The following is an 18,872-nucleotide window of genomic DNA, read 5'->3' on the forward strand; positions in this document are numbered from 1 at the left end:
CCAAGGTACAAGGCATTATGGATGGACACAGAGCGAAAGGGCGAGTTGGAGCAAGGACGGTAGATGGTGTGACCAATGAAAGCCATAGCTCACAAACTTCTCTACGGCTATGTTTATTTTTCAGAGAAATTCATAGCATAAAGAAAAGTTGAAGTAAATCCAATAAAAAATTTCAGGAGGATTTTCTTTACTCAAAATAGGATTAGATTAGATTAGATTCCCTACAGTGTGGAAACAGGCCCTTCGGCCCAACAAGTCCACACCGCCCCGCCGAAGCGCAACCCACCCATACCCCTACATCTACCCCTTACCTAACACTACGGGCAATTTAGCATGGCCAATTCACCTGACCTGCACATCTTTGGACTGTGGGAGGAAACCGGAGCACCCAGAAGAAACCCACGCAGACACGGGGAGAACGTGCAAACTCCACACAGTCAGTCGCCTGAGGCGGGAATTGAACCCGGGTCTCTGGTGCTGTGAGGCAGCAGTGCTAACCACTGTGCCACCGTGCCGCCCACAATGCCGCCCAGGATGCAGAACATTCTGCAACAAGGAGTAACTGAGACAGACAGACAGACAGAATGTACCTTCAAGAATGCCAGATAAGTATGAGGGACAAAGCATCAAAAATAATACGTTGGGGTGAGATGAGGCAAGCTGGGAGACAGCTCATATGGAGCATGCACACTAGTAGGAATCTTTTGGGCCAAATGACCTGTTTCAAAGTGATACCTTAAAACAACATGCAAATATTCAACTGGTTTACTTATATTTCATAATATTTATTACAATAAATTTATTCCACTAGCCACCTAAACCATATTCCCAAGTACAGTTTAACACTAATGAAATTTGAATTAACTAACTAACTGGTGACCATATATGTTAGAGTTTCCACAAAACTTCAAGACTGAAATGCAGACAACAAATATAATTACATTTAGGTATTGCTATGGTTAGAAATGAATCAAACAGAAACAGTATTTGTCTTTTACTTACTTGCCAAGAGTTTCACAAGCAATCTTTACTTTCTCTTTATCTTTGTTAAACGTGTGAATCATCATTATGGAGGCTCGCACAGGATCATCAGCAAATTTCTGGATTGGAAATGCATGGTCAACTTAGAAAGGATATTCAACCATAACAATTTGCACTTTTAATATCTGAAGTGTCTCATTGAGAAAAAGCAAGGGAATGGACACAAAGCAATGTGCAAGGTTACAAATAACAAAAGGCCTGATTTAAAAAGAAGATAGAGATAGAAAGCCTGCTATGTGACCCACAACCATTAAAAGGACTTTTACAGATTGTAGACAACTGATTAAAAATTCAATATTACCAGATTCCCAATCCTGATCATTTCCATTTCACTTTTGAAATGGATCCTTTCAGGTCCTTTCAGGTGTCAGTTACGGGAATGACTATTATATGCATGGATAAACCTCAACAACAAATACAGGGACAATATCAAATTGTCAAGGACACCATGGACCAACCAGTCCTTACCTAACAAAAGTAACTGGATAAGTATAATCGATGTACACAAATACTTTTACACTTCCAGCAGAAAATCACTGTGCAGCCATCACAAGTGAGAATACTGGCTGCATTTCACTTCCCCAGTCCAGAGGTATTGAGGCTTGATGCACAGCCAAAATTGCTAGGTCAGTGAGGTTCCCAGCACATTCAATTAACAAATACGTTTGGGTATAAACCTTCTCCAGCATTTAAAAAAACTGTTCTTTTTTTGAAAAAGAAAAAACACAATTCTTTGGAAAAACTGGCCCACGAGCCTGCGAAAAGCTAGTGCCTTTTTAAAAAAAAGTCAATTTATAGGTTCCCAGTTCAAAATTCTAACAAATTTTATTTCATATTTACCAGGCCAGCCATAGTTTCTATAGCCTTAGACACACTGAATATTCCTTTTCCTCCATTTGTGTTCCGTTTAAAACAACGTCTATTCAAAACCTGCCCACACATCCCTTGACAGGGAAGAATTTTAGTCTCCTACCCTGTTGTTTTAGCAGCACCAATTAAACAATCCAGTGAAACCGCATCAATGAATGTAAGCAGCTATTATGAGGTCAGCAGGCAGTCACACAGAGTCCCTTAAACACAAAGCTAATCTCTAAGCAATTTCAGCTGTACCTTTAGAAAACATTCAGGGAGCCAACACAGGCACAATGGACCAAATGGTCCTGTTCTCGACTGTACGATTCAGATTCTAGAACAGAGCTAATGTGAATTCTAAGAGCAAGGTAGGTAAACTCTGCACTTTACTGATTTTTAAAATCTTTCTCAACTCTACTGCTGTTTTAAAAAGTACTACAGATATCTTTAATGATTTATTCTCAGAGTATGATCCAATCTATGTTATTGACATTATGGAGACTTATTTTTTAAAAACCCTGAAGCATTCATGCTACTTTTCATTAACATGATTCATGGAAGTTTTGATCTTTTTCTGGGACATTTCAAAAGGCACAGATAGTCAATCAGGTACATTGCCTTGAATAACCTCTAATCAAGCTTGGATATGACACTGGCAAACCAAATGGGTAATTTCAATCGTCCAGTTTCACTGTTTTTTCTCTCGCTCACTGTTACTGTTGTCTAGCTAAACGCATTATTCTGGGTTGCCAGTCCAGCCTGCTAACACAGTGTTGACTCTGGCAGGACTGTGTCTTTTCACAGGCACTAGGCATGCATTGGCATATAGTCAGATGGATTACTCTTCCCATACAAGTGTCAAGGGTGCCAGCAATTTGCATTGGGGCATCACAGCTGAACACAATCCCATTTTCGTGTGACAACTACAAAAGCTCACTTTAGTAGAAGTCTCTAGGCAATAGCCCAAAACATGAACCCTAGCTTTCACTCTTTAGGAATATAAAATTGAACTGCAGTATCCACGTACAGTGGGAGGGTCTTGTACTGAGCCCACATCACAAGGTACAGTGACAGTTTGTTTTCAACCTGAACCCATCCCTTTACAAAAGTCAAAGGAAAACTGATCAAAGACCATTTTATAAAATACTAGCTTTGTTTCAGAATTGTATCTAAAACCTACCATAAGAATGGCTTCTTTAATGTGTGAATCTCTTTCACTTTTGGAGATTGAAGCATTTGTTAACGGACAGATAAAGTACACACCAGTAACAGAGAAACTGCTGCAATCTTCCTTCGCAGCATTACTTGGACCCTAAAACACAAAGAACTTCATTGTTAGAGTTCGTCATTATTCATCTTGATTCCTCCACTATCTCTAATGTGTAAGCTATTCAAAGAGCCATCCACTAATGGTCAAGCTGGAACCTTCTCTGATTGAACACTTAGGTAGAATAAAGATGTAATGTTCCTGTCCATTATAACCTCCACACTCTGCCAGTGACTCCCTGTGTCTCCTTGGCACTGTCTGAAGCTGACCTGGAACGTTCAGAGCATTGCTTTCATATTTGACCCCAGAATCAGCTCCTGATAACATAAAATATTATAAGAACACCTACTTGTGCCTTCATAATATCAACTGATTCGGTCCTTGCCTCACAGTGTAGGACTGAAACCCTGATTCATGCTTTTATTATCTATAGGCTTGATTATTCAACACAGCCAGACTTCCCATTTTAGACCCTCTGTAAACTTAAGTTCATTCTAAACTCATGTGGTTAGACCACGGGTAAGTACCACTACCACTTCATGTCTGCTGACAAACAATAACTCCCAGTTAAGCAACAACTTGGTTTTAAAATTCTCATCCTTGTTTTCAAATTCCCTCCATGGCCTCATCCTCTCCAACTGTACCTGCCTTCAGCCCTTACAACCAGAAGATATGTGCGTTCTTCCAATTCAAGCCACTTGAGCATCCATGATTTTGATCACTGACCGCTATTCCTTCCGCTCTGAAATTCCATCCCTAAACTTGATCTTCTTTTCAGATGTTTGTTAGCATCTAACTCTTCAAACAGATTTTTAGTTAGCTGGCCTAATACCACTTTATACAGCTTGGCATCAAATTTTGCTTGATAATGCTTCAGTGAAACAGCCTGATGTGTTTCCCAAATGTTAAAAGTTCAACATGAATACAAATTATTGTTGTAGCTTAACATATAGAGCACTGTTCCTTTCTTCAACTGGCTATTAAAATAGTATTGAAGAGAATACCATGATGTCTAAGAACAAAGCTGGCAGCAACATTGGGCTGAAGGGGGATGTGATGGGTAAGAATGGAAGTTGATTGTTACAAAATTTGTGTACAAAGATGATTAGAGACAAAGCAAAATTGCACTGTTTGAAAGAATGAAACAATTTGAATTTAAAGACATGGGAATTTAATCACTTTGCTTTCCGAAAAACAAAAATCAGACAATTCAAACTAAAGTTGTGCTGATTAAGAATTGACAATGATTAGGCTTTGATAGTCTGTATTTGATCATTTCCTACAATTTATAGTCACCAAGTACAAAATGATTGGACTGAAGTTAGTAAGAGGAGTAGACATATCCAAGCACTGTGGCACAAATAAGACGATTTAACACAGTTTACAGATGCAAATTTTATTATTCAGATGCTAATGAACTTTGAAATGGAGAGTTCCTTTTTCACAAAAATTCTAATTGATAAGAAACAAATACTATGAAAAGTTAACCAAATACAATTTTTTTGGCAATGAGGGAAGACTCCATTTGTGACATATTACTGCAAGATCTACCTGATTGTTTACAGTCCGTGCTTCAGGGAATGCAGCCTCTGCCGTCAGTTCTTTCTTTACTATATTAAAAATAAAGAAAATTTAGTCAACCACTTCAAAATTTATAATTTTAAAATATACACAGTGTCCAATATGAATCAAGGTAACACAAACTAGAGCATCGTGCACAGTATTCAAATGACAGTCTTCTTCTGGATAAATTGATTACACACTTCCAAGTCAATTCACTGAACACAGTTTCTCTCCAAGTCAATTAGGTTTTAAGGGATTTCTCTCTATTTACAAGTCTGACTGCTGTTGAATTCTGCAATCTGACCACACAATGCTGTAGGTGGTTTTTAATTCCCTCTGAAGCAACCCAGCATCTCTCTCAGATTTATACAAACAAACAGAAAAACACAAAAAAATTAAATCCACATTAGATCAATGGTTCTCAACTGGGGTCCACTGAGACTTTTCCAGCAGATCCATGATATAAAGTGCCTATCGAACACAATAGCCTTTGCAGTGCTAAGGTGGCATATCTAGTTCATCGATAAGTAGAATACCTGCTTTCATAGATACATTATTAAAACACATTCATACAATGGAGCATTATATTGTAACTTAAACTGGGATAGGGTTGTAATACCTGAAAATCATTGGAAAAGGAATCTGCAAAGCCAAACAAACAGAGTTTGAAAACCACTCACTCATTCTGAAAATTAAGAGAATTATCACAATTAAAAAAGGTGTTCATTTCTTACCACCACTGTAGGGTCAAGCTGGCATCGAAGTGTCTAGAACACAATGTCTTATTCCAGTTACATCCTAACCAGAGGAGTATGTAGCTTCAATATGGGTATGCCAATATATCCACCATCCTGTTCAGTTGGTTTATTACTGTGTCACTACCCACTAATCAAGTTACATGACCCCCAAGCACACAGGTGGATATTGTGGTCAGTATGGACCAGTTTCGGCTCTGTGCTGTGGGACTCTATGACTCTAAGTTACTCAGACCTGTTACCTGATTTATCAGTTCCTGCTTCAGGAGATCTGCTAACATGTCAAGAATTCGAATGACAGGCAGTGACCTGTTCAAGTGTCACTGTGTCAACCTAACTCCTTATGTTTATCATGACTGTGTTGTGTGATTTTAAACTTTATGTTTAATTTAACCCATATTTCAAAGCATAATTTCTTTCCTCCTCCCATCCCGCAGTCTGACACCAACTATTTAAGAATCAAGGAATACAGCTAGAAAGTTTGAATAGTGGTACAAAAGAGAGGAAGGAGAAGTTTTCTGAACTATTTTTGGTGAGAGCTTTATATAGAAACAAATCCACCGTATGGTCGCCAAGTCTGTTTTTACATTAGAATACAATGCACAATGTTAAATGTCAAGAATAAGGTTAAAATGCAGACTATATACACTTCAAAGTTGTGCAACATTCTTATATCATCTCACTTTCCTTACCACAGGTGTTTATCCGAGTGAAGTACAATTCAATCACATTTTATAAGTGCAAGAATCTATCATTTTAATACTGGATTTTAAAATACCTACACAGAACTACTGTGCATGAATGTCATAGACCCACTAGCAATTGGTAAAACAGTTAAATGGTTCAACATATATTGAATCCTTCAGTATTTACCTACCCTCATTATGTAAATGGCTCGACCCAGTCGTGCTTCGGCCTCTATGCTGTTTAATTTCCAGCCTCGTTAGAGCTGCAGCTGCTGCCATCTGAGCTTCTTCAGCCGGTGGTCGACGAGGTTTCTCTGGCCCCTTGGATTTGTTTTCTATGGTTTTTCTAAAGAAGACCAGTCACACGGAATTCATTTGTCATGATGGAGTCTCTCATAACACGAAACCTGTGTGTGCATTTTTATGTCAGCACACATCCAGTTTATTTGTGAATGCTGCAATAATTCATGCAGGGTGCTTTTCTAATTGTTACATGAACTTTCAAATATGACAAGAGTTCAATTTGATAAACAAGACATGAAGAACAGCAGCACTTGAAAGTTCCTCTACAAGTTGCATCATCCTGATTTGGAACTTTACCACTACTCCTTTGCTGTCACAGAGTCAAAAATTAAAACTATCTTCCTAACAAGACTGTGGGTGTATGTGCACCACATATACTGCACTGGTTCAAAAATAGCAGCTCACCACCACTTTTCCAATTTGGGATGGGAAAGAAATATTGGCCTTGTCAGCAACACTCACATCCTGTTTCACTTTTTTTAAAAAAAAGTGAACGGGAAAGGCCATTAAACCCACTCTTCAAGACTGACGTCATCTCTCAATGCTCTTCAGATGTATCTCGAAACTGTCTTTTTCAAATTGTTTTCTCTGAAAATTTATTCCCAGGTCAGATTAAGCACATGGGAAAGTGGTGCTTATGAAAACTGTTTCTCTCGCAATTTCTTGCAGAGCTGTAGACCAGTGTTAATTGCCTCTCCCCCTATTATCCAGCTTTTATGACCTTACAAATATATTTTCAAAAAGGTTCTACTCCACTTTGTATATTCTGTTAATTTGCTATTTGTTTTTCTAAACTCATGCTGTTCTGTTATTTAAGTCCTACAGTAACGGTGAACACATTTTCTTTTTAATTTTGACAATCTGGTCAGGTCAGTTCCCCCACCCCTCAAAAGGAACTGCACAGCTCGACTTCTTTTTATGAGTTAAAATTCTCAGAATCTGTTTTGTTCATTACTTTCTGCCACCAAGCTCACAGTATCGTCCTTCACATGAGTACAACTGCACCTACATTCCAAGTGGGATTAGATCAATGTGTACCAACAAAACAACCTCTTTGGACTTGCACTGTATCCTAATGTTAATCAAAACTTTTTTTAAGAAAAAAAGTGTAATGAAGCTTCTCAATTATTTTTTTCTTAGATTTACTTACCGTATCAGCATCCTGGTAGCACTGTTCAATATACTGCACACTTCATTTTAGTCCCTCACTCTCATACAGATCAATTTACTGATCATATAACAACTTGTGCAGCAGAATTACATAATGAAATTCTGCAATACTTAATAGCAAGTTTTTTTTTCACCCCCAAAAGGGAAAAAAGGTGTACACCTGGATAGTACAGTAGGTTACATACTGGACCTCTATCTCCATGTCATGGGTTCAAACTCCAGTACAGACTTAAGGTGAATGTCTGCTGTCCACTGGCATTGGGAGATGCAAGGAACTTATTTTCGGCAGTCATAATCCAGTTCTTAAAGCCATAAGATAGCTGGCACATTACATAGAAAGATGCCCTATTGCTATTGTATGTGGTACTCTTCTCAGATGGAGACAGCGTAGAGGTACCTTTACTCTCGTGTTAGCTGTTCTGTGCTTCACCTGTCAAACTTAATTATTTCACTGCATATTGTTTACAGGAAGAGCTCCATTTGAAACAACAAAATCTTTCAGCTGGAGTCTAAAATTTTAAATAAACACACACCTCTCCATACCCTGTATATAAAAATATAAAATGGGATACATGCTGGAGACTTAAATGCTATGGTCTTTATGACATCTGAGCCCTGCTTTGCTGAGATCACTCCCTTACTGCTGGCTAGGTATTATTTCTCTATAAATATGATGTATACTGTAACGCGCTATCAGCCTCTATCCCCATCAGCCAAGTTCATCACATTGACCATTGTATCACTTTTTTTAAAAAAAAAACACAAAAAAATCTACCAGTGACAGATGCCATTGATATTAATACAAACCAGAAAAATGTGCAATCCAATAGCCCGGTTGATAAAAAGGCACATGGACTAGAAAGATCCCACACCCCTTGTGCTGGAGTCTGGATTCTCACGCACATGGTAAATCTCAGATTCTTCAGTGCAAGCACAGTCAGAAGTGTAGACAAAATGACAAAAACAGGAATGGGAACGCTTAAAAAATATTTTCCTTCCTACTGTATCCAAGGGGACACAGAGGTCCACTGTGGCACTGCTACAGCAAAGCCAATATTCACTAACTCTGGGACTGAGCAAAGAACATTCCTTAGCTATTTGACTTAGACACTAAGCAGCACCCATCTACCTGAACCACTTTAATAAGCACAATAACTCAACCCCCCTAAAAAAACCCCAAGGAATAAAGTAATTTAAAATTAATGGGAGCAAAGGATGAAATGCTGATTACATTGTGCTTGTGGGCAGTTAATACATTATGGTTTCTCAATGTAGTGAGCTTGTAAGAGGAACTTCCTTGGTTTAAGCAACTGAAGAAATTAAGTAATTGGTTTGTTCTTGATTTGTGTTAGTTGCCTAGGGAATGCCATCACTCTGGATGGCACAAACTTAGTTCATCACCTTGTTTTTTTTATTTCCCAGCATATCACAGCAGGTGCTCTGGGCAGAATGTACTAGCATTTTCATTGCCTTGCAAGTGATTTGCAGATTTCAAACAACCTACAGCAGTTATAAATTTTATTGTGAAGCCAAAGACTGAAGTAAAAATGTTAAATTTAAAGCCTCTTTGAATAGCTCAGTGAAACTTATTGAATGGACAGTTCACATTGCCACCAAGTGGACAAATTGAGCAACTATTATAACCTGACTGAGTTGGATATGTTCAACCTCAATTCTCAAAAGTAGACCAAGTAATCTGAGCTGACCTTGGTTACAGTGATGCGGAGGTGCTGGTGTTGGACTGGGGTGGACACAGTTAAAAGTCACATACAGAGGAGAGTGAGAGAGAGTATGTGTGTGTGTGTGTGCACGCACAAGTGTGACAGAGTATATGCCTGAGAGAGGGTGTGTGGGGGAGTGAGAGAAACAATGTGTCACACACGCGTGTCTATAGAGTTATAGTGGGTCACCTGTGTTGTGACATGAACCCAAGATCCCAGTTCAGACCAACCTCATGATTATCAGCTTCTGCTCAGCCATGCTACGTTGTTGCGTATCCCAAAGTCCGTCTTGGATGGCAGTCACCCAAAGGTCCAAGACCTAATGTCCCTGACTGCTGAGGTGTTCCCTGTCTGGGAGGATGAGGATGGAATAGCCCAGTCTGATGATTGTTGCACAGTGTCTATTCATCCGTTGTCATAGCACCTGCTGGATCTCACCAATGTACTATGCCTCGGGGCACCCATGCCTGCAGTGTTACGAGATAGACAGTGTTGGCTGAGCCTAATGAGTACCTGCCGCACACATGGTGGGTGGTGTCCCCATGTGTAATGGTAATATCCATGTCGACACTCTGACACGTCTTAGTGGTTGTCATGGCAACGTTGTCTCTCTCATATGCTGCAACGAGGATGCCCCGAGGCATTGTACACTGGCAAGACCCAGCAGATGCTACGACAACGGATGAATGGACACCACACAAAAATCACCAAGCAGGAATGCTCCCTCCCAGTGGGCAGCACTTCAGCGGTCAGGGACATTCAGCCTCAGGCCTTTGGGTGACAGTCCTCCAAGATGGACCTCAGGATACACAACACAAAGAAAAAAAAAGAATCGCTGACCACAGGCTGATCTTGAGTTCATGTCACATTACAGGCGACACCACCATACTATATACCCACAATCACACAGACACTCAAGTAGACCATCTCTCATACACATACTCTCTCAGACAGACACACACTGCCAACCCCCCCACACTTTCACGCACACCCTTTCACAGTCATATACTCTGTCTCTCTCTCTCTCACACACACACACACACACACACACACACACACTTTCTCTCTCCCTCACACGCATACATAGGCACAAGACTATGGGGTGAATTTGCATTTACAGATACATTCTATTTTGTTCAAAAAGAACACAATCTGTAGGCAGTCAGTCCACGTGACATTTTATAAATTCCTACTTTGTAAATAGAACTGGCCTGACTCAAGGTTGGAATACAGAAAGACTCTAGCTTCACACCTTCAATGCATTGTCTGCGCTGAGATGACACCTTTTTTCTTAAATATAACAGGTTTATTTGGAAGTACAAACCTTTGGAGCGCTGTGGAGGTGCTGGCGTTGGACTGGAGTAGACACAGTTAAAACTCACATGTAGTGGGTTATAGTCCAGCAGGTTTATTTGAAAGTACAAACTTTCAGAGCACTGATCCTTTGTCAGGTAGATAGTGGGGCAGGATTAGAGGACACAGAATTAAGAGTGAAAGATCAAAGTGTCATATCACTGATGTGATATATTGAACAATTCTAGGTTGCTGTTAACTCTAATCACTTGGGTTTCGATTCGATTCATGTAAATCCCAGAGCTTCCTTCAAGTCACATTCCTTAGATAAAGTGCGCAAGTTACCTCAACAATTCCATCACCACAGAGTCCCAGGAGACGAGGACTCGTCTGAGTGGTAGGTTTAGAGAGAGAGATCAAGGTGAAGATTACCTTGTCAACCTATTCGTCTCACACAACCAACACTCAGTCAATCACTTATTCAGTTCACCTGGAAGCTCTGTGTATGTTGGAACCCCACCGCTACCACCATATGTTAGATTCTTTTCCCGAGGTTTTGCACACAAGATGCAATTCACGCACACCAAATTCTGCAAACAGTTAAAGTTTATTAAAGCTTGTACGAGCAAGGTAACCCCTTTGACCCTCTTCGCAGACATGCAAAGTGAGGCCCTGAACAAAGAAAATACATCCCCTTTACACAGGTCAGGTGGCCATACAACGATGCTCTGGCCACTCCCCCATAGTCACATGCCACTCAAGACAACCCCGAGTTACTCTCAGTCACGTTATCCCAGCTAGAATGGCAGGATGAGATCATCCTTGGAGATAATGCAAATGCTAATGTCATAGTCCTGGGGAATCGTTATGCAGACAGTTTCCTGACTCAGTGATTCCCCAAGACAATGCAGATGCGACACACTTCTGGCCAGAAAACATTTCTGGATGGAAGAGATGAGTGATAGTTTAACTTGCCAATAGCAGGACAGTAATAGCAAATGACTGTCTAAATGAAGTGTGACTTACGATGGATGATCAGCTGCATTCTTTCAGGATTGTGAGCCCCACCTAAAGATAGTGCATTTTAACCCTTAAATATTACATTAATATCCAGAGATATTCCATTTAAATCTTGTAACATTACATATTTCCATTGGCTGAGTTCAGCCAATGTCATGGTTATTTTCTCGATCTATTCCCAGGAATATAAGTGTATACAATTTAAAATTTATGTAGCACCTACAAAAGAGGAAACCCTCCCAAGTGCTTCACAGAAACACAATCAAACACTGCACAGAGTCATAGGAGACTCTGCTTGTTTTTAAGTAGGGTCTTAAAAGGATGGAGAGAAGAGAGGTGCAGAGGAACGAAGAGCTTCAGAAAGAAAATTCCAGATTTACTTATTACCCAGTAACATGCCCTTATTAAACTTATTCTTCACGTATTTCATGTTCAGCGCATTAGCACTACATTTGAAATCTCTTACAGCCCAACTTGACGTGGCCTTATCGCATTTGGAATGTATTCAAAAGAAGAGGAAGTAGACCGATAAATGGCAAGTGGCGTTTAATATAGATAAGTGTTTAATATAGATAAGTGACACTTTTAGAAGTGTCTAAGACTAAAGAGGCACAGATAGGGTGAACGTACTCAGTCTTTTTCTGAGGGTTGGGGAAATTGAGGACTAGAGGGCATCTGTTTAAGATTAGAGAGGAAAGAATAAAAGGAAACCCGAGGGCAACTTTTTTTCTTACACGCAGAGTGGTACACATGGAATGAGCTGCCGGCAAAAGTGGTTGAGGTGAGTACATTAATCACATTTAAAAGGTATTTGGACAAATACATGGATAGGAAAGATTTAGAAGGATAAAGGACCAAGTGCAAGGAAATGAGGTTAGCACTGATGGTCATTTTGGTTGGCAGGGATCACTTTGAGCCAAACAGCCTGACTGCAGATACTGGAGAAGTCAGAGTCGATCAAGTGTGGCAGTGGAAAAAGCACAGCAGGTCAGGCAGCCTCTGGGGAGCAACAGAGTTGACGTTTCATGCATAGCCTCCCAGTCCTGATGAAGGGTAATACCCGAAACGTTAACTCTCTTGCTCCTCGGAATCCACCTGACCTGCTGTGCTTTATCCAGCATCACACTTTATCAACTAAATATTCAAAGAACAATAATGTATTCAGGTTAAATGTAGTTATGTGAAAGAATAATTTTCAGTACTTACATACTTTATACAACTAGTCCTAGATGTGACTAAATTTGACAGTAAAAAAAATACATGCAACAACAAAGAAAGGCAATCAAAAACAAACATGCACCTTCATCCTACGAGTTCAATTCCATTCTGGAACTATAAACAGTGGGCATTCTAATTCAGGTGTTTTCCATTCCTGTGACACAGTTAGTGAACTGAATGTAAACTAGCTTTAGCAGAAAATAACTTGATCATTTAAATAAAAACCTAAGTTACAACACTGCACTAAGTTGTCTGTCATTCACCCTTTTCTACCCAAATTTCTGACAAAGTAATGCTTTGTTACAAAGACAATGTTTTCTTCGTATAGTATTCAGTTATGTAAAAGAATGACAAAGTATGGCCATTAAGAGGAAAACCTTTGCTTGTAATTATACAAAAAAGTACTTAACTCCTTTCTTAGGAAGTGTTTTCTTCTTCAATTAGAATACACAGATTTTGTAATTTCCCTTGCGTGAACGTGATAAATTTTTGATTTCACCTCGCGAAAAGGACTAACATTTTCCTTTCCCTGAAAATTCTTTACAGGATTAATCATTGCAGAAGTCATGTTGATAACCCAAAGCAAAATAAACAGGGTTGTCTCTGAGGAGGCTATAAACAGCTTGCCTTTTAAACAAAATGGATTGAAATCAGAGAGTTTCTTTGGTCAGCATTTCCAAACTTTTAAAGTAAAAGTGTATATTTTGTTTGTGTTGTGTCTTTAGACTTTTATTTCCCCCATCTCTTTTTTTAGAAATAACGTGTTATTTACATAGAAAGTCCATACGTATTCTAAGGTTAACAAATGGTTTTTAAGAGGATGGTTTACGGGATGACAAGTCAGAAGGACCAAGTACAACATATATCCTGTGGCATGTGAGAAGTTACAGACATTCTATGGGTCCCAGACAAACATCTTCAAGACATGTCACCACTGCACAAGCTTAAGCAGCAGCTGGAATCACTGTTGTGCATCTGCGATGTAAAGGACTATATGGATAGCATGTATAGGAAGGTAGTGACACTGCAGATGAGAAGCGTATGACAGAGAGGGAATGAGGACTTCCAAACAAATAGTCTGGGAAAACCAGACAGGTAATACAGAAACCCAGAGTCTACTGTGTTTGCTAATTGGTATTCCATTTTGGAAACTGACGAGGGCAATGGTTCCTTGTGGAATGCAAGTAAAACTAAGCCCATGTCATCATGGGTGACTCAGCTGCATGGGAAGGAGAAAGAAGCATGGAAGAGCAATAGTTGAAGGACATTCCATAATCATAGGATCAGACCAGCATTTGTATGCCATGCTGGCCTGTTGACTCCCTGGTGCCAGGAGGTCATGGAGCAGCTGCAGTACACCTTTCCGGAAGAAGGATTTAAGCCAGAAATTGTGGTCCACATAAAAAAAAAGTCCAGTTAACTAACTATGGCTAATCAAACAAGCTCAGGATTGTAAAAGATGAAAAGAACAGACCTATAAACTTGACAGAAATAGCAGTAACTGCAAGGATTTGAAGAATACAACAAAACAGGATCAAGAAACTGAAAGGAAAGGAAGCAGGAACATGAACAAAAATCCACAAAAATGGATTTGCAAAACTTTTATTAGTTATATGAAGAAGAAACATTCGATTAGTATAAATGTTGGTCAATTACAGGCAGAGACAGGAGAATTTATATTGGGGAAATAGAAAAATGGTAGAGAAGCTAAACGATACCAAAATATTAAAGAACAAGAGATCCCAGCAGCTAAGGAGAATGAGCTGAAAAAACTGGCATTGCTAAGATGGTATTACTGGAGACATTAATGGGGCTGAAGATTGATAACTCCCCAAGACCTGACATTCTGAATCCCAGAATGTTGAAGGACGAGGCTGTAGAAATAATCTATCTTCCAAAATTCTACAGATTCTGGAATGATTCCTGTATCTGATGGTAGCAAATGTTACCACTCACTTTATGAAGGGAGTGAGAGACAAAACTGGAAACTACAGACCTGTTGGCCTTTCATCAGTAGTAGCAAAAATCTATTACACAGGATGGCATAAATGAACACTGAATAATAATGATCTTTTTGCAAGGTTTGTAGCTCAGGTTGAGGTTTAGGGTGTAGGTTTGCTCACTGAGCGGTAGGTTTGATACCCAGACATTTCACTACCTGGCTAGGTATCATCAGTGGCGACCTCCAAGTGAAACGAAGCTGTTGTCTCCTGCTTTCTATTTATAGGTTTGTCCTGGATGGGGTTCCTGGGGTTTGTGGTGATGTCATTTCTTGTTTGTTTTCCGAAGGGTTGATAGATGATTTCTAGATCGGTGTGTTTGTTTATGGCGTTGTGGTTGGAGTGCCAGGCCTCTAGGAATTCTCTGACATGTCTTTGCTTAGCCTGTCCCAGGATAGATGGACAAACAGGAAGAAAAAGTTAGCCACCAGGATACACGAACACCAGCTAGCCACAAAAAGACACGACCGTCTCTCCCTCGTAGCTCTACATACAGATGAAAAAAAAACACCATTTCGACTGGGACAACACATCTATCCTGGGACAGGCTTAGCAAAGACATGCCAGAGAATTCCTAGAGGCCTGGCAATCCAACCACAACGCCATAAACAAACACACAGATCTAGATATCATCTATCAACCCCTCAGAAAACGAACAGGAAATGACATCACCACAAACCCCAGGAATCCCATCCAGAAGAAACATATAAATAGAAAGCAGGAGACAACAGCTTTGCTTCACTTGGAGGTCGCCACTGATGAGGATACCTAGCCAGGTAAAGAAACACCTGGATATCAAACCTCCAGCTCAGCGACCAAACCTACACCCTAATAATGATCTGTTCAGGCACATTCAGGATGCACCTACATACAATAGGATGGAACAGAAACAAAAAAAAAATGGAGCTCGTCAGAAACGTACGACATTAATCATAATCACTCTCCATACAGATTAGGAAAATCAGACCGTAGTCTAGACAAGTAATGTTTTTTGGATAGCTTCTTGGAACAGCTTATTCTGGAGCTAACCAGGCAGCAGGTTATATATGAGTCTCGATATTGAGATGTCATGAGATGAGGTTAATTGATGACCTTAATCACTGGTGTGGACTGACAAATACGATAAAGGGTTGGCTCAACAGAAATGTAATGTCAGACATTTCAAGGGATATTTCAGAATACACAGAAATGGACACATTCCAATAAATAAGAAAAATTCCAAAGGGAGGAGAAAGCAAGTAAGAAATATAAAAACAGATCATAGGAGTTTCAACATTTTTAAGGAGGTATTAAAGTGTGCATTAGCCTTATTAAAAAAAAAGATGAGCCGAAGGAGCGAATTGAAAAAAAGCAAAAATAAATTGGATGTAAGGAGAGGTTAGCACTCCCTTCAATAAGGATGGAAGGGTTCCTCGTGGCCTTACAATACATAAACCATTAAGGCATCACTATCTACTACTAGACCAGCAAATGGCTCAGTGGTTAGCACTGCTGCCTCACAGTGCCAGGGACCTGGGTTCAATTCCATCCTCATACAACTGTCTGTGTGGAGTTTGCACATTCTTCCCACATCCGCGTGGATTTCCTTCAGGTTTCCTCCCATAGTCCTAAGATGTGCAGGGTAAGTGGGTTAGCCATGATAAATGCAGGATTATAGGGTGGGGTGTCAGTCTGGGTGGGATGCTCTTTGGAGGGTCAGTGTGGATTCAATGGACCAAGTGGCCTGCTTCCACACTGCATAGATTCTATGATTCTAAAGAGATGACAAAAGAATTGATTGAATACTTTGCATTAGTCTTCAAGGAGCTTCAAACAAAAAAAAACAGCAACTGCCAAATATTAACAAACCAAAAGTGGAGGGATTAGCATAGATCACCAAAAAGTTGGTCAAATATGTATACTTTAAGGAGGATCAACTTGAAAGGGTTCAAAAAAGAGACTTACAAGGATGTTGCCTTGTTTGGAGGGTTTGAGCTACCAGGAGAGGCTGAATAGGCTGAGACTGTTTTCCCTGGAGTATTGAAAGCTGAGGGGTGACCTTACAGAAGCTAATAAGGTCATGAAGGGCATGGATTGGGTACGTAGACAAGGTCTTTCCCCTGGGGTTGGAGTCCAGAACAAGATGGCACAGTTTTAGGGTGTAAGGGGAAAGACTTAAAAGGGACTCAAGGGACAACCTTATCACACAAAGGGTGGTGCATGTATGGAATGAGCTGCGAGAGGAAATGGTGGAGTCTGAGACCATTACAATAGTTAAAAAGGCATCTTGATGGGTATATGAAAAAGGAGTGTTTAGAGGGATTTGTGCCAAGTACTGGCAAATGGAATTCAATTAGGTTAGGATATCTGGTCAGCATGGACGAGTTGGACTGAAGGATCTGTTTCCATGCTGTACACCTCTATGAGTCTAAATCAGGGCAGGACTTAGATACTTCAGGGTAAGGTCATGGGGAGTATTGCTGAACAAAGAGACCTTGAAGGGCAGGTTCATGTTCCCTGAACATAGAATTGTAGGTAGGCAGGATAATGAAAAAGGTATTTGGTATGTTACCTTTGTTGGGCAGTTCATTGAGTATCAGAGTTGGGAGGTCATGTTACAGCTGCACATGACGTTGGTTAAGCCACTTTTGGAATACTGCATTCAATTCTCCCTGCTATAGGAAGGAGGTTGTAAAATTTGAAAGGGTTCAGAAAAGATTTACAAGGATGTTACCAAGGTTGGAGGGTTTGAGCTATAGTGAGGGGCTGGGGCTATTTTCCCTGGAACAGAGGCTGAGGGGTAATCTTATAGAAGTTTATAAAATCATGGGGAGCACAGGTAGGGTGAACAGTCCAAGTCTTTTCCCTAGGATGGCAGATTCCAAAGCTAGAGGGTATAGGTTTAAGATGAGCAGTTAAAGATTTAAAAGGGACCCAAGGGGCAACCTTTTCACATAGAAGGTGAAAGGTGTGTGGAATGAGCTACCAGAGGAAATGGTGGAGGCTGGTCCAATTACAATATTTAAAAGGCACCTGGATAGGTACATGAATAGGAAGGGTTTAAGAGGGATATGGGTCAAATGCTGCAAATGGGACTAGATTAATTTAAGATACCTAGTCAGCATGGACAGATTAGACCAAAGGGTCTGTTCCCATGCTATATAGATCTAAGATTAAGGAAATGGGAGAGGTTTTGGATGAAGGAAAAACATTAAGGATCAATATGCCAACCATGAATTAAGGATCTCACCCAAGCAAAGACAGACAGGGAGCTCTCCCCAAACAGTGATGTAAAAAAATAAATTAGGCACAATCTTTACCGTACCACTCCAGGAAACAGCAGTCAATCCCAACAATCTAACAGCACCAGAAAGCATACAATAATGACAGCCTAACAAAGATAAGCACTTGGGAGAAACAGGGGGAATGAGGGAAATATTTAACTATCCTTTCCAAGAGTCTGTCCTTTAGTTTGATTAGAAGGGCAAAGATCATAGTCTCAGATTCTATCCACATTGTGATGGATGTGTTATGTAAACTGAGAGCCCAGAGATATGAGTGAAGTCAGAGGAGGAGTGAGACTGCAAGTAAGAAAGACTGAGGACTAATTGCCACACGAACCCTTCCAAGAGAGAGAGAGAGAGAGAGGAGTTTAACTCTGAAATTAGAACTTCAAACTCCGTGAGGCTGTGGAGCCAGGCTTCCTACCTGTGGCTCCTCTCGGCCTGCTCTCCCTCTCCCTTATTACCAAACCCTCAAGAACAAAACCTCCACAATATCCCCTCTCACCTGGTATCCTCGGTCAGAACATGACCCGGCCCTGCGCTTTTAAATTTCATATCCCTCTTAATATCTTCAAAGAATTTCTTCATCTTTCTCCTCGGTCAGCAAAGTTCCCGGTGTCACATTATGTAAAGTCCGCCCCGGCCCTTACCGGAAATCCTCACGCCCTCGGACCGGAAGTGAGCTATTTCACTGGTGCACCGACGCTGTTGCCGAGGCAA

General features: G+C 40.3%; 1 protein-coding gene and 1 non-coding gene across 3 annotated transcripts in view; one reads left to right on the plus strand and one right to left on the minus strand.

Annotated features, from left to right (window-relative positions):
• The window catches only part of ubxn6 (UBX domain protein 6), a 39,587-nt gene extending 20,796 nt beyond the window's left edge, over positions 1 to 18,791 (minus strand). Inside the window, exons 1-6 of one of the 2 annotated variants that reach the window (XM_072593850.1) lie at positions 18,658 to 18,775; positions 15,048 to 15,273; positions 6,356 to 6,510; positions 4,712 to 4,770; positions 3,074 to 3,205; positions 1,003 to 1,100 (exon numbers count right to left, since the gene is read on the minus strand). In XM_072593850.1, coding sequence (XP_072449951.1) covers positions 1,003 to 1,100; positions 3,074 to 3,205; positions 4,712 to 4,770; positions 6,356 to 6,443 — 377 coding nt within the window. In that variant the 5' untranslated portion in view covers positions 6,444 to 6,510; positions 15,048 to 15,273; positions 18,658 to 18,775. Of the gene's footprint in view, positions 1 to 1,002; positions 1,101 to 3,073; positions 3,206 to 4,711; positions 4,771 to 6,355; positions 6,511 to 15,047; positions 15,274 to 18,657 lie in introns of both variants that reach the window. The other variant, XM_072593849.1, reaches the window with a different exon arrangement.
• On the plus strand, positions 16,248 to 16,372 carry LOC140494882 (U6atac minor spliceosomal RNA). Its single transcript, XR_011964056.1, has one exon. It is a non-coding gene; the product is annotated as a U6atac minor spliceosomal RNA (small nuclear RNA).
• Positions 18,792 to 18,872: the final 81 nt, after the last annotated feature.

The sequence above is a fragment of the Chiloscyllium punctatum genome, chromosome 24, assembly GCF_047496795.1.
Source record: "Chiloscyllium punctatum isolate Juve2018m chromosome 24, sChiPun1.3, whole genome shotgun sequence".
NCBI classification, from domain to species: Eukaryota; Metazoa; Chordata; class Chondrichthyes; order Orectolobiformes; family Hemiscylliidae; genus Chiloscyllium; species Chiloscyllium punctatum.